Raw genomic sequence first — 16536 nt, forward strand, 5'->3', positions numbered from 1 at the left:
GTGGTCTTAAATATATTTATATTTATACATTATCTATTTATATATGTCATGAATATTTCATTATTAAGAATGTTTTCACTTTTTTGACAGTGATAATACATGTATATTTTGCTCTTGGTGTCAAAATATACTTGAAAGATTATCTGCAGCTGTATGCAGCAGCTGTGATGTGGATCAGGACACAGTAATATGGAGATACTTTATTAAACATGGGAAACATCCAAAACCAAGAGCTTGCATACACAATTTTAGTTACTGTCTCTCCTTTCTTACAGGAACCCATGATAATGATCCATTAAACTATCATTTCTGTGAGTCAAGAGCCTTCATTTCAACATAACCTATGTGAGTCCATGTAGCAACTTTTCATTTTCTGAACGGTTCAAAACTCTTTTTAATGTTGACACTTATTTGTCTTGCAGGGTTACCTGCACAGGGAAACAATGCTGCATGCTTGATGCAATTTAAAATAAATTTGATATAATTGAAACAAATAAAAAAATGTACAGTTAGGGATACAGTTTACAGGGAAACACTTAAAATGTAAAACTAGTGCCATTGGGCATGTGTTGTTTTGATTTATTTCATGAATACATGTTATACCTATAATTCCTCTTAATTCCCATTTATTTCAGGTGAACTAATTAAATCCATTCTGTAAAAGATGACAGGCAAGCACAGCAACATCCGGTTGATGAGATGATGTTTGTCTCTGCAGTAGTTGAATCAAGGTTAGCTTTCACGACACAATAGTAAACAACAAACACTTTACGGCAGTGAAAATGGCTTCTCAGTTCAGCGGTGTGCTGCAGTTGACAGATCTCGACGACTTTATCACCCCCTCTCAGGTAGTTGAATATAAAATGTTATATCATCGGTTCCATTCAAAGAGGACCAGTTAACGCCAACGATTCATTTCACAGATAGCGAAAACGTACTGAAATAGCTCGCATGCTTCGGCTAACGTCACTAGCTAACCGATAGCTGTCCCACTCTGTTCTGCTGTTTGAGCTACAAAAGAAACGCAACCACGAACCCCTCTTGGTAAAAGCTAATGACGGTGCAGTGTTAACTAATTGGTGTAACTGATCTCAAAACCTGCTAACGTTTAAAACATCAAAGGCGTGCTACACAGTTAGCTTGCTGCTAATGTTAGCAATGATGTAACGACAGTGAAGGAGCAATGATGGGTAATAACAACGTATACGTTACTGCAGCACGAGTCATTGTCAGATAGTGAAGAAAATTACTTGAATTAATCTGTCTAGAAACGTTGGTCTAGTGTTCCCATCTATTACTGTTTTTATCTTGTATATTATTCCTTTATTTACTTATTTATTCTCTTTCCTTTGTTGTTATCAGGAGCCTTTGGGTGTTGTTATAACCTGCTGTGTTTATCATGTTCATAAAGAAGGAAATAAACCCAAGTGTCTTGCAGTTTGGTTTACACATGTGGTTTATGTTTCGCAGGAATGTGTCAAACCTGTTAAAGTAGAGAAGAAACACGGCAAATCTGTGGCCAGAATTCAAATAGAAGATGACGGCAGCTACGTCCAAGTCAATCAGGTGGGTGTCACAGCTTAATCAATACCTGTGTGTGGGAAGTAAAATTGCACCACTATTTACCTTGATTTAATTTGCCTTCTGTTTGCAGGACGGTGGTAAGCAGAAGCTGGAGAAAGCGAAGATCACGCTGAATGACTGCTTAGCCTGCAGTGGCTGCATCACCTCAGCTGAGAGCGTGCTCATCTCTCAGCAGAGCCATGAAGAGCTCCTCAAAGTGCTGCGCAACAACGAGGTAGCTTTATGTTGTTGAATGCTTGTGTAGTATGTGTCTGGTTATGATCGCTTTTGCAGCTTTGGGAATGTGATAGCAATAATGTTGGGTGTCGCTGTATTTCGTCACTTGAACTCCCTCCACAGTCCAGCGACACAGAGCAGAAGGTGGTGGTGGTGTCGGTGTCACCGCAGTCCAGAGCCTCGCTCGCGGCCCGCTTTGAGCTCAGCAGTAGTGAGGCGGGCAGGAGGCTTACTTCTTTCTTCAAAGGCCTTGGTGAGTGCCAGTGTCACTTTTTCTTTTGAGCGGTTGATTCAGGCAGACACGGACACTTCTGAAGATTATTATCGTTATCGCAGGGGTTCATCATGTGATTGAAACGAGCTTTAGTCGTACCTTCAGCCTGCTGGAGAGCCAGAGAGAGTTTGTGGAGCGTTTCCAGAGGAAGGAGCAGGACGGCAAGAGTCTGCCCATGCTGACATCAGCCTGTCCAGGTACTGCTCTGAAACCCTGTTTTCTCCCCTCATTTCTTGTCAGCTCTCTACTGTACAAGCTTTCAGTGCCTTTTTAAACTGCAGACATATTTAGATTCTTGCAATGTGAAATGTCATGGATTAATATAATGTAAAAGTAGAATACAAGGTTATTCATTTCTATGTTGCTGACCTGATGTGCTTAATAAAAGGCAAAAGGCAGTGTCGGTCACTTCAGTGTAATAATGATTACAGTTCTTATGATATCAGTGTTTGCTCAAAGACATCTCTCAGTGTGTGTGTGTGTGTGTGTGTGTGTGTGTGTGTGCGTGTGTGCGTGCGTGCGTGCGTGCGTGCGTGCGTGCGTGCGTGCGTGCGTGCGTGCGTGCGTGATTTGCTCAGGTTGGATTTGCTATGCAGAGAAGACCCACGGGGAGTTTATTCTTCCTTACATTAGTACCACTCGCTCCCCCCAGCAGATGATGGGGTCCCTAGTTAAATGCTATTTTGCTGAACAACAGGTACCGGGAAAGCTGTACATCAGATGTTGCATATATATATTTATATATATAATATATATACTTTTTTATTGAGTTGTGTATTGTCTGTGTGTTGTTAGGGGCTTAGTCCAGAGCAGATCTACCATGTAGCAGTGATGCCCTGCTTTGACAAGAAACTTGAAGCCTCGCGGTCAGACTTCTACCTGAACGAAGCTGAGACTCGAGAAGTGGACTGTGTCATCACATCTGGTACAGAAACAACTCCTATGATGCTCTCTGTCTATATGAACGTGGCGTATCATCTCTTTTATACTTTTTAATGCTTTTCTCACGTCTCGCATAGGAGAGGTTCAGAAAATGCTGGAGGAGAAAAATATGTCTCTTAATGATGTGGAACCTGCACCGCTAGATACAATGTAAGTTATGTGACATTTTGTTTTTGTTAGCCATGGCATGAATCCCCAGAAGAACAGATGAACTCACACACACTACATCATTATTCTTGACCCAGGTTCAGCAGTGTGAGTGGGGATGAGTTCCTGAGCCATTCTGGGAGCGGGTCAGGGGGTTACCTCCATCATGTCTTCACCTATGCAGCCAAGCAGCTGTTTGGAGAGGAAGTGAAGAAGCTAACCTACAAGACGCTCCGGTGAGTCCGTCTCAGCTTTAAGAAGCTTGACTGCTTTGTTGGTGGAACAGTCAAGCTTGAGTCCGGTACAAATTAATGTTTGTGAAGCTTTGTGTGTGCAGGCTGAGAGGAAGGGCCGACCATCTGTTTAAAAATGAATTGCACCAGCTTACTTGTCTTGTGTATAAGAATTTCCGCCTTGCCCGGTTTTCCCACCTCAACCCCTCTGCCACAGGAATAAAGACTTCCAGGAAGTGACTCTAGAGAAAGATGGAGTTGTCCTGTTGTCCTTTGCTTCCACATACGGCTTCCGCAACATCCAGAACCTGGTGCAGAAACTCAAGAGGGGGAAGTCGCCGTACCACTTTGTGGAAGTTATGGCCTGTCCATCAGGTAAATGGAAATATGCAGATGTGAACTTCTCCTGGATGTGTGCCATTGCTCTGTTGCTCCATTAGTACAGCATATATTTTGAGTTGTATAAGTTGAGTTTATTTTTTTGAGTTTTTATCAGTTGGATAAATGACAAGATAAAGCCAGCATGTGTCTCCTGTCCTCTTGTTAATATTCAGGCTGTCTAAACGGTGGTGGACAGGTGAAGCCCTTACCTGGTCAGAACCCCAAGGAGCTTCTCCAGAAGGTTGAGGAGCTCTACACGGCAGAGCGCCCCCTGTCGCCAGAAGATGACACCCGCGTGGCCGAGCTGTACCAGTCCTGGCTCCACAGTGTAGGGGAGGAGAGAGCCAAAGAGCTGCTGCACACTCGCTACCACACTGTAGAGAAGATGATAAACGGACTCACTATGAAGTGGTGAAGAAAGCTTTTGCTACAATCCATGATTTAGTTTGAGAATTTTCAACAAACACTGACTACAGAACCGTCCAAATATGAGACTATGTCTGTCTCTCTTCAGAGAGAAGAGAAGGGTTGTGGGCAAAGTGGAATATAAGCTGGTTTGATGAAGCCAATAACCTTTTAAACCACTTTTCTCCGTGTCTAAAAGTTGTTGTGCCTGGCAAGCAGAGCAAGGGCGTAGACAATGGACACAATGCTCAATCCGAACCAAGTTATGTGATCTTATCATGTGCCCCTATACTGCTGATTGTCCTTTCAAATGTATAAATAGTTAATCATTTGTGTGGCACCTGTTACTTTGAAAATGTTGGCTGAAATAACACAGCAAAATATTATCATTCCTTGATTATTTTACCTTATGTACATTGAAAAATAAAGACTTTATTTAATTGTAGCCACTTGTTTTGTAAATTCTTTTAAAAAGATAAGAATATGTCCAACAGAACATCGATTTAAACTCATATCTTTTATTGAATAATCTTGACTCTGATGTTCAATTATAAGCCCTCTGCTTATCACTATGAGAAGAAAATCAGCAATTTACATTAATAGTGATGTAAACTGGTATTTCAACCCTCGTACAATTCATGAGTACAACATATCCGACTCCTATTTCAAAATACTGTGTATAAAGTGCAGAATTATACACAAACTAAATTCAATTGCATTTTACAGTAAATCAATTGTGTAGAATCCAACTGCAAAAAGTAAGCAAGAGAGAAACTGTACAGTATAAATACAGTATGTCTAAATGAAATGATTAAATGTAAATAAAAATGCTCTGGCAGTCACAAGGATACCAGACAGAAAATAAACATCAATAAAGAGTAAAAGTGGACACAAGGAAATTGCACCCTACAATACAAATATATTATAAAGAAAGTTTGCTTTTTTTCTCCCCAAACCAGTTATTTAAAGGGCTGGTCCCCCAGTCTGTTCGGTACAAACTAGCTGCACAACTGCAGTGTATTTTGTGTATTTAATTTATTTTACAGCTTGAACTTAAAGATACATTTAAAAAAGAAAAAAAAAACAGTTACCTCAGCTTTAATGGTTCCTACGATATGGTTGTTTTATCCTTGTCCGGCTGTGATGCTCTGACATTATTATTCTAAAACTCTGTAATCAGACGGGGAAGTTATCGCGAGATCACCGAACCAACGTGTCAAATCCAAGACATTTTAATCGAGCCGGAAACATTCAACGATGATCGGTGATGTTTTTGAGATCGTACAGTTTTCATTTATTTATCACTTTATTATAATTTGTGTCTTAGACTTGTTTGAAAATAAATATATAGTATTTTAAAACTTTCTAAAAAAAAATCTGTGATTTCCAAATGATAAAGATTTAAATGCGGATTCAAAATACTTTAATGAAATTAAACACTAATCTATCATTACCAGAAGTACTTTACACAAGTACGACAGATAAGCACAATTTTGAATAACAACCTAGTTTTTAAACATATATAAAATAGTAATATAAATAATAGGGCTATTTTGCAAAATTAGTACTTTTACAAGTACTTTTTGGACGCAATACCTTAATTTACTTTTTTAGCATTTAATATCATGCAATATTATTTGTGAGACTGTACTTAATACGGTAAAGAGCATTCGCAGTATTTAACATTTAATGCTGACACACCAATGCTTTGCTCACAGAATGCTTTTTATTTGCTTGTGTGCCAAATTTCACATGATAAAGAACCAAAGTAACAGCTCCCAAGCAGATATGAAAAGAATGTCATGAGGACACAGTCAACAATAAAGCACTGATGTGAATCTTTACAGGAAAAGAAATGATTTTTTTATCAATTTACAGACATTTTTACGTTTTATTACATTTGTTCCTCAAGCCGCTCCCTTTTTTGTATTCTAACACTTCATGAAATTGAATAGATTACAACATAATCCTAAACCAATTTTAAAACTCTAAAGGTCATATTTACAGATTAACAAATGTATTTCTCATTTAAAGCGTTAAATTATTGGCCATATATTCCTTAAAACTATCACACCAACATGATCCAAACAAACCAAATACAACTAAAACAAGTTTATAGCCATATTGGATCCGATTATAATGATAAAAGAATTTGTGCCATGACAGAGTGAATGTAGAGGATCTATTTATAGCAGCGCTGAAGATGAAATGCAGATATACATTTTGTATTACACTAATAACAGCTTGAAGTGTTGTAAGCAGTTGTTATGAAGCATGAATGCAGTGGACATCACTCCTTGGGCACCCGGAAGCCGTCCTTTTCTTTCCGGAGACTTCTCATGGTTTCAATCGGGGATGTCTGCTTTACGTGGTCTTGCACGGATTTCTCTCTGAATTAAACATCAAAGAAATATTAGTAGCGCTGTAATCAGCTCTAAACAAAACTACACAGACACATATTTGTGTTGTAAGCAAGTAAAATATAATTAATAATTAGTATTAAATCATGCTCTACATACTTTACTCTCATAAAGGGGTTAAACGTGAATTCATCTGCCAAAGTGGATGGAATGGTGGGTTCTCCATCGCTGCATTTTTCCTACAGAGATAAAAACATACAGACGCAAAGATGTTTGTATTTTCAACGCTTTCAGAGGCCGATCGTCTGATTGAGGCAATCATTGATTGGATATGACACATCAGTCGAGTACCTTTGCCCATGCCAGCTTCTTCTGAATGACTTCATTGTCCGGTTCCACATGACGCGCAAATTTCAGATTGCTGACGGTGTACTCGTGCCCGCAGTAAACACGCTGAAAACACAAACACACCGTGGTTAGTCAGTCTGTCACACAATATTAGTATACTTTATCAGAAAATGACATTTTCAACACCCTAACTGGAAAATGTATCACATATCTCCATTTTAATCTAATCTTTGAATGTATTTTGTCTCATTTCAATTAGATTCTATATCAAATCTTCTGTAAATTACTTAAATTACTTCAGTGGCATGTTTAGACTTTCAATAGCAACCCTTTACGCTGACATTACAGGGGGAGTTCATATATTTACCGTTTCAGGAGGCAGGCCTCCCAGAATGTCTATCAAGGCTTTGTGCATCTGCTCGGCTGTACCCTCGAAGAATTTACCACAACCAGCAACAAACAGCGTGTCCCCTGCATGGGAATAAACACGAGTGTCGTTGGGCCATTTAGAGGTTCAGAGGGCTGACTTGTTACAGAGGTTGCATCAACACTTATTGGTCAAGCTTGACAGATTTAAGTGAGACTTTATTTTCTCCGGTATGTCCGAGCGAATGTGATCAGACATACCTGTGAAAACAGCTGGTGGCTCTGTGCTTTTTTCCTTTGTCACATAGTAACAGATGTGACCAGTTGTGTGACATGGTGTATACAGGCATTTGACATTGAGTGATCCAACCTGGAAAAGAATGACACCAGTGAGCAAACATCCTCGTCGTTTCAGGCTTATATTTGGATTGTAGAATAGATAGTTTGATGGTCCTACTTTGATATTGTTGGAGTGAGAAACTTTCTTTGTAATAGCATCAACTCTGTCATCTCCTCCGTAGACCCTCAGTCCTGGCATTAGCTTGACCATCTTCTCATTTCCACCAGCATGATCCCTGAGGAGAGAAAATGGTCAGTGTGTAGTAATATACTCTTCATGCAGGTTTAATGGTTTCTCAGCATACTGGCATTTTTGGCTGGTTAAGAGTTTTCAGAAAGCTCTCATGATGCAAACAAATGGACAAAACAAATGGAAGCTAGTGCACAACTAAAATAAAACATTAACTTAATGCTTACCAGTGGTGGTGAGTGGTCAATACAGTTGTGAGTTTTACGCCATGCTTTCTCACAGCTTCCACAACCTGTTGAAAGCACACAAATATCAAATGGAAGACATTTATCAAGTGAAACTGCATTATATTTGATGGTTCCTTATATGTAAGGATTTGCTATTTTATTCTGTTTTAGGTCATCAAAAATGAGTAAAAAGTACAATATTTGTCTCTGAAATTCAGTAGAGTTGATGTACAGGGTAGCATAGAATGGAAACACCCAAGTTAAAGTGCCTAAAATGTTAGAACAGTACTCGAGTAAATCTATTTAGTCACTTTCTGATTATAATCTAATCTAGCACAATACAATGCACACACCTTTATTGGCTCCACGGGGTCAACAATAGCTGCTTCCCTGGAGTCCACATCGATCAGCAGGTACATGTAGTTGTCACTGAGTGCTGGGAGAAGTTCAATCCTCATGCTTGCTTGTTCCACCATAGAGGACTTCCTCACTACGCTGTGAAGGAGGGCAGCTGCTTGGGCCTGGACTTCCACAGGTGCTTCATGAGAAGGTACAAGTCAATATTTGACAGACTGACATCAGGGGACTCTCTGTCACTCTTACATCATATTCCTTTAACCCTTTCCACGGACATGTTTAGGACGCAAGACATTATGCAATGGAGGCATTACACAGTAGCCATTGGCAGGACAAGTATTGATAATTTAAGCTAACATGGCGACAACATAAAGTAAACAACGTTAGCTTCAATGCTAACTTCTGAATGATTACATTTTGTTCGGCTATCGTTAGCTAACTTAGCCGCCGCATAGATCTAACTGGACTGTTAAGGAGGAGGTTGTGTAATAAATGGCAGACAGGCCAGCTGTGTTCATGTGACTTTCCTTCCTCTTGAGACACAACAAAATTAAAACATGTTAGCAATCCGTAACTAGTTAACGTTCAATGAAACTACACAAGCTAACATGCTAAGATAGATGTTTGCTTACTGAAAAGTCGTAGTGACGTACCGAATTTGAAGGCTGTTGCAGCTCCAAGTAGAGTGCAGGCACTCCCCGCTAGTGACTTGAATAACATAACAATAGCAGATTATAGCCTTATCACATTAATGTAAACCAGAAAAAGTTTGGTCCTGTACTTCCTTGTTCGTCCATTCGTCACATTTAAACTGCCAGGCTCTACCAATCAAGTCTGGGGGAGTAGATCGGCCATTATCAGTTGGAATTAGCAATAAATTGAGTGTTTAGTATTTTTTTTAACGACAAATCTATAAAGATACAATGAGGTACATGTGGGGGATAATTATTTTATTATTTAGCCGTGATAACATCTCAAATGTAGTCGCTATAACAGCTTTGATTTGAGTTTTAAGTTTACTGTTTGTCCTTTCAGGCTTGCCGTAGGTAAATGATCTCGCTTCAGGGACCTGAGAGTGGGGTCGGTCAAAGTTTACTGGTGCTGACAGCTTCAGAGCGGCTGAAACCTCACGTTTCTCCACAATGACAGCACGAAATATAACTCGATTCTGGGAATGGGGGAGGAAGATCATTTGTGTCGGGAGAAACTATGCGGACCACGCCAAAGAGCTGAACAACGCGATTCCTACAGAGCCCGTCCTGTTCCTGAAGACACCTTCTGCATATGTCAGAGAGGGCTCCTCCATCCTGGTGCCCCGGTACTCCAGCAACCTGCACCATGAAGTGGAGTTAGGAGTGGTCATCGGCAAAGGGGGCACGGCCATACCTCAGTCCTCCGCTATGGAGCACGTTGCAGGCTATGCTCTGTGCTTGGACATGACAGCCCGGGACGTCCAGGACGTATGTAAGGCCAAGGGTCTTCCCTGGACCCTGGCTAAATCGTTCAACACCTCCTGCCCCATCAGCGAGTTCATCCCCAAAGAGCGCATCCCTGACCCCGGGAATGTGAAACTGTGGCTGAAGGTGAACGACCAGCTGCGGCAGGACGGCTGCACCTCCCAGATGATTTTCTCCATCCCCTTTCTGATCAGCTACATCAGCGAGTTCATCACCCTGGAGGAGGGGGATCTTATCCTGACCGGGACCCCCAAAGGAGTCTCCGCCGTGCAGGAGCATGATGAGCTGCAGGCTGGGATCGAGGACGTGGTCACCATGAGCTTCAGGGTGGAGAAACAACAGCAGTAGTGAAAACAAAAGACACGAATAAATCGAAAGAAATACTCTGACTCGTGGAAGATATAGTGTTTTTACTGGAGGGTTGAATCTAATTATTTTACATATATTTACAAATACTATGTGGACCAGCAGATGGCAGTCTCGTGCCATCAACACCATATTTCTGACGCTGCCTTGTAAAATATATGAGAAAACGAACAAAACACAGTCTGGTTACATTGATTGATCTCACGAGTGAACTTTTGATCGGTTTCACTGTATTATCTACTTTAACCAAATAATTCATCACCCCATTGTCACTGTCTTTGTTTCCAATCATCAGTGGTGGGAAGAAGAATTTCAGAACTTTTATTCAAATAAAAGATGCAATAATATGTTGTAAAACTATTTGATTCAAATGCAAGTTGAAGTATTGCTGTATCAGCAAAAGAATACAAATTCTAATTATTGGAGACAGAATGGCCACTGTCAGTGTTTTATTATGATATCTAACATTTGATTATTAATATTATTAATGCATGAATGTGTAGAATCATGAAGTAGCTGGTCAAGGTGGAGCTAATCTTAGCTACTTTATATGCTGTATATACCAACTTAAATGCGGTGGTGGAAGATACTCAGATCTTTTACATAGTAAAAGTACAAATACAATAGAGTAGAAATACTCTTTTACAGGTAACAATCCTACGTTCGAAACTGAAGTAAAAAGTATAAAGCAGCATAAAATGGAAATATTTAAGTAAATGCACTTCAGTACATTTTCTTGAATGTATTTGTATACAATCATACAGCATAAGCCCATCATACCCAAATTGTAAGGATAAAATTCATATAGACGTATGGTCAAACAATATATTGTGATTAAAGTCTAATAACAACATAAAAAACCAACATCTATAGCATTTTGAACTTCTCATACCATACTCTATTTTCGCTATGTGTGTGCACTTATGATAAAGATATATAGGATGTTTCCTTCAGTCACATTAAGCAGTGCAGATTTAATGTGGAGTTCCCTTCACAAGCTATAATGTGAATAGAGTTTATCCCAGATGATTTCAAGTAGAGATAATAGTCATGTTAGAGAGGGAGTTTAGAGGACTGAGGGTTTGGCTCTGGCTTCGTGTGGTTATTTGTAAATTTGGAACACATTTAGCTGCTTGTTGGATCAGCTGAGACGTGTTTTCTTCAGAGAGTTTGATGGACCACGTTTTGATATTTTTCTGTAACTGCATACTGAACCCTGTTGCCTCTTCAGTGAATGCTGTCGGGGTAGCCTTCAACATTCTAATGTTCTACACCGAAAAGACTCCCAAAACTCCAATACCATTTAATGAAACTGTGGTGTTTAAGTTCATCCAGTGTAATTTGGACTTTCGGGCTGCGTACCTTCATCATAGCCACATTCTTCCCGGACTGTTTAACATCTGTTCCAGGTTCAATTACAATTCTCCCACAGGCTTCTCTGTTTTCAGGATCAATCAGAGCCCCCATCAACCTGTCCCAGGCCAGTCTGCTGAAACCCGAGTCTGTGTACATCATCTTCCCCACACCTGTAGGGCATGTTATCTCCAAGACTCACAGGGCCCAAGCCCTGACCCTCAGGGGACTCCGGGGTCATATGTGTCCATCATCAGAACAGTTATGACGGATTCAATTAGATCTGGGATCTGGGAAATATAGTCGTGGCCTGTTTCTTAGAACAGGGTTAGAGCAGGTGTCGTCTTTTATAAGATATGAATCATGCTGTTCATTGTCCCCGTGTGACTGACGGTATTACTCCCTCAAAGGTTCTAACAATGGCTTCAAGGTCTCGCTCAGCTCTGGTTTAGCGTTCACCACATGAAGCGGTATGTTGTCATGGAGCGGGAGTCTGAGGAGGTGTATTTGATGCTTTTTGAGGGAGAGGGGATTACGTGGAGACCACAGTCTTCCGATCTAACGCACACCAACCATGACGTCACCTGTGACATGAAATCAAGCCAGGTGGCAAATGTGCAGCAAAGAGATTTTGAGGGAATTCAAAGTCGATTTTCTACCGCAGCCCACCTTGAGATATTTGAATAGATTGGCACAAACTGTGGCACAGACATTGATGATTCCCAGATGATGAATCCTGATGACTTTGGTGATCCCCAGATTTTTTTTATCTGGGGACTCAATGAGGTTGACACGTTGCTTTAAGTGAAATGTCTCAACTCCTATTGGACAGATTGAAATTAAATGTGTTGAACACATTTATGTCACCCTGAGGATGAATTGTCATCAGGTCAAATCTCTTAGGTTCACACGAAAAAACAACCTGTGCATGAATACGTGCTTGAACATGTATCCGCGGTTCATATGGATCCTGAAGTGATTATATGAAGAAACAGGTAAAAAGAAAACACGCAACAGTATACAACTGCAACAATATACCATCCTTAGATGAGTGAAAGGCATCTGAAGATTAAAGCACCAGCTCTTGACATGAAATGTATGGAGAGAAGGTTCAACATGTGAAAATGATTTACAACTTGGCAGTGTGTGTGTGTGTGTGTGTGTGTGTGTTCAGAAAATCACCATCCTCGCCTTACTTTGCGTGCTGCACTGTACGCACCAGACAGTGCTGCGGTGTGGCCATTCTTAGAAAGAAAACCACCAACACACACAACGATCGGAAGGACTGAGTCAGACAGGATGCATATGACATCGCATCAAAAAGACTCACTCTCACATGTCCAGGACATTGATTTTATTTCATTGTTGGAGAGGCAAAAGGGCCACTGTGTATGTATTTTTGTCTACATACTTGAATGTCAACCCAATGCGTGCAGTGAGCGCATCTTGTCTTTAGCCAACCTTGGACTGGTTCTTCTGCATGTGAAGAATTACAGTGCATTTCATTAATCAGTCTCATACTGAATGAACAACTGGGTGGCTGGGGATTAATAATGCCATGGAGCAAATCCAGAACCTATTCGGTATTTATTATAAGCCAAACTTAAGGGCTGTAATTCTTTTTCGTAGAATAATGAATGGGGTCTTTGGCAAATGAAAAGAAATCATGCATGAAGGCCAGGTGCAAGCCTCTTTCATTCAGAGTGATTGACTGCACATAGTGTGTTAACGTTTTGTTTGAAGATGCAGGTGGAAGGCAAAGTGAGTAATGTACCATGAAACATACTGTAGGTTTAACAGGAAAACACAGCGTTTCATTAAAACATTCTTCTTGATGTGTGTAAATTTCCAAAAATATAAAGATGTTGTATTGTTTGTTGAAGAATTCTGCTTCATTTCTTAGTGTGAATGGTTTCCATCCATTTAGCAATGATGCAACCTTCTCTATAAACTTTGCTTGTTAAAGTTTTCCAATCAAGGCCCAATAAGTCGACTGGAGCTGGTATTTTGTTGGCTAAAATGGCAACAGGAGTATGTACTGAAATGTGTCCAGAAAAAAAAAACGTTATAAAATCCTATTGTAAAAGTTCATAATTCCATATCCCTAAAAAGTCCCCCAATTTGAGTTGAGCTACAGTGACCATTTGAAAATCCCTCTACCCCAAATTACGCTCTCATCAATTAAAGCTGGAGTCACAATTTAACAAGATGCTGTGAGGCCTAAACCACAGGGAAGAGAGAAAATCCCCAAACATCTCTACCCCGAATTGAAGGAGACTGCGGTATGGGTGGAAAATGTGTGGAGTCCTCAGTATGAACCGTCTTCATTTGTGGTTCCTTAAAGGGAAACCACTTTTAAACTCTAATCCTACTTTTATCTGTAGAAATCAGGCCCTCTTTCCTTCAACACAGCCTTCAGAGTGCTTCATCCCTTGGGTGTTTCTGATTAGTCTGCCATGTGCCCGTTATTCCCAAATAAGAGTCACCGCTCAAAATATACATCCCTCATCACGCTTAATCTCAACTGGTCACAGCGGCAAGTAACTCAATCCACATTGGGGCGATTTTCACTCATGCAAACAAATCCACAATGGTAGGAATTGATGGCATGCATTAAATTGTGGGCTCAAATCCTTGGAAGCTGCATGCCGGCCGAAGCTAAACAAATTACTGTTCCCATGAGAAGGGAAGATTTTGAGTTTTGCAGACCTGTAATTTGCCTTTTAGTTGTTTTGCGCTATTGTAATCCAGAATATCCTGTATTTCAAACAAACAAAGAGACAAATACATTGTCTTTCTATCATCTGAGTGTTGAGTCCGACATCTCTTTTTGACTTTAAATGGTTGCATACGGGCTTTGGCTCAGAGTGAAAAGTAATTAATGTGAAAATTAAAGGACAAATCATATTCATTCATTCATACTTTCTTATTGCCTTTTCTTATCCTTTAAATGAAACAGGAAAACCTTTTCCATCGTTAATGCCCGGTGCAAAATGTAAACAAAAAAAGCTTCTGATAAACACTCAAAATGCAATTATTGTTTCATTCTATGACTCAAATATTATCCTTGACTAAAGTTGAATCCTCAAATAAATGCCTAATGGAAATGTAAAAGAGATTCAGGCAGCTAGTGAGAATGCTTAGAACTGTGAGACAATACCATACTCTGTTGAATCAAATAAAATCATGAATTTTGTTAATTGCCATTGACGACAGGGTCATAAAACATGACAGAGCGCTGGCGGTTGTGTACCGATTCTTGTGGGAGCCACAATTGCACTGTTTGTACAGTACAGAGCAATGTTTACAGACAGACCAGAGGGATTCACTGTAAGGCTCGTTTGTGCAGTAGCTCATTTTGATGAACACCCAACGTACATCTTCATGTCTCGCTTTCAGTTTCGGGGAACGCATTCTCACTCATTCCTCCATTTGTTTTTTGCACTTTCTTTCTTCACCTCAATTGGATTTCTCACATCATTACCAGTGTTTATTGGCAACCGTAGATGCTAATTTAATGAAACGTAACGACTGGGCTAGCCCTGCGAACACATACTAATGTCTTTCGCAGATGGCAGAATGGGAAATCAGTTATGTTTAATGCCTGCTGCTGGGCTGGCACAGCCAAAAAGCAGCTATCACTACGACTGGCACAGATGAAGTGAGGCAAGAACATTTCAATTTTAGCGAGGCCCACTAAAAACTAATGCCAGACATATAAAACAGAGGGGGAATGTGACAAAAATACTGACTGGATTTAGAGGAGGCAAGATGTATGGAAAGAGCCAAAGCAATGTGTGTGCGTGCAAACTTGCTCGAATGCACGCACTAGCATGCTAATGCAAGCAGCCACTGACATTTCCACAAACAAAGCTCAATGTTAATACTTTTAATTGACTATTTTTGTTTTTTTAACCATTGAATGCAAGCACTGGTCAGGCATGTTTCCATGCATTGTTAAAAAAAGAAACATCTACAGCTCAGTGAATTTTTCAGATCTTGTCAAGTGGTCGGTTCCTTTTTTGGTTGTTCCACCAGAGCAGATGTTTTTTGTTTTTTTTTCTTCTTTTTCCCCCCTTCCATACAGGATAGTGTACAATGAAAGAGACAAGCTCTGCTGCTAATTCTGAGCCCAGAGAGGAAGGAGGGGGGACCTTCTGAGTGAGCTGCCATCTTTTATAATTAAAGGCCAGGGCAGCAGGCAGGCCCTCAGACTGCACATGTGGTCTCACTGTGTGGAAGTGACGAGTGGGAAGAGCAATGTGAGAGAGGAGAGAGAGATTTCTCTCTGGGGGCTAACGTTTTAGAGCATAAATAACAGCGCTGTTCTTATATTGCAGCGTAGAGCTAGTTAGTTGTAGTATTATAAGTATATAGAAAAGTAAAAGATCAGTGTCATATGTTTTAACTTTTAAAAGTTCCCTCATTTTCTTTTGATTTATAGGGACTAACCAATGTTTTTTGACAAACTAGAAGGTTCTTCTTAAGAACCCATAACCCTACAAAATAAAATAGTTATTTCATGATGTGCTCCTTGGCCTTGAAAGAAGGTTACTGAAGGTATCTAGTTAGCAGACAAGCCAAAACCTGTGTCATCAATTTCTTACACTTTGCCTCTTCTTGCGTCGTTTTGTTTTTGCAAAGGCAAACTAGCATTCATACTGTACGTGCAGTATCTCTATTACTACAACCTCATGCATGCACACTGCCTCAGCACATGGAGAAATCCAAAGCTTGACAGGCCTGCCATGCTAGTTGCGTTTGCTAAGCTATGTTTAGAGGAAGGGTTTATCGGTGGCTGATCCTTCAACAAATAGGGGATAAGAATAGGCATAGGTTTCAGCTGCATGTATTAGATTAGGATTACTTTTTGAGGGACAAATGTGTATCATTCTTCAAGCAATCTTTTTACAAACATCCTCAGTATGCTTGATTCAATTTACAGTAAAAATAAATAACAAAAGGGAAGGACCATTGTGGCCTGCATCCTG

The 16536-nt window shown here is 40.2% G+C and overlaps 3 protein-coding genes across 4 annotated transcripts; 2 read left to right on the forward strand and 1 right to left on the reverse strand.

Annotated features, from left to right (window-relative positions):
- Positions 1-753: 753 nt before the first annotated feature.
- Positions 754-4627, forward strand: narfl (nuclear prelamin A recognition factor-like). The gene is made up of 11 exons (XM_076086054.1): positions 754-848; positions 1471-1566; positions 1655-1798; positions 1924-2053; positions 2137-2271; positions 2653-2771; positions 2870-2999; positions 3094-3166; positions 3262-3399; positions 3614-3771; positions 3951-4627. Exons 1-11 carry the CDS (start codon positions 783-785, stop codon positions 4190-4192), a joined length of 1431 nt encoding a protein of 476 aa, XP_075942169.1. The 5' UTR covers positions 754-782; the 3' UTR covers positions 4193-4627.
- Positions 4628-5886: 1259 nt separating this feature from the next.
- hagh (hydroxyacylglutathione hydrolase) lies at positions 5887-9185 on the reverse strand. Of its 2 annotated transcripts, none has more exons than XM_076086055.1 (9): positions 9002-9185; positions 8366-8550; positions 8013-8077; positions 7714-7831; positions 7518-7626; positions 7258-7361; positions 6894-6995; positions 6702-6781; positions 5887-6572 (listed from the first exon to the last, which is right to left on the reverse strand). In XM_076086055.1, the coding sequence occupies exons 1-9, from the start codon at positions 9087-9089 to the stop codon at positions 6473-6475; spliced, it is 951 nt and encodes a 316-aa protein (XP_075942170.1). In that variant the 5' UTR covers positions 9090-9185; the 3' UTR covers positions 5887-6472. The 2 variants fall into 2 exon arrangements, with proteins under 2 accessions (XP_075942170.1, XP_075942171.1); XM_076086056.1 differs by having other exon boundaries at positions 9023-9184.
- A 224-nt stretch (positions 9186-9409) lies between these two features.
- On the forward strand, positions 9410-10215 carry fahd1 (fumarylacetoacetate hydrolase domain containing 1). Its single transcript, XM_076086057.1, has one exon. The coding sequence runs from the start codon at positions 9512-9514 to the stop codon at positions 10172-10174; it is 663 nt and encodes a 220-aa protein (XP_075942172.1). The 5' UTR covers positions 9410-9511; the 3' UTR covers positions 10175-10215.
- The last annotated feature ends 6321 nt before the right edge of the window (positions 10216-16536 follow it).

Source organism: Anarhichas minor, unplaced genomic scaffold (genome assembly GCF_050575085.1).
Source record: "Anarhichas minor isolate MPS153535 unplaced genomic scaffold, ASM5057508v1 ptg000007l, whole genome shotgun sequence".
NCBI lineage: Eukaryota > Metazoa > Chordata > Actinopteri > Perciformes > Anarhichadidae > Anarhichas > Anarhichas minor.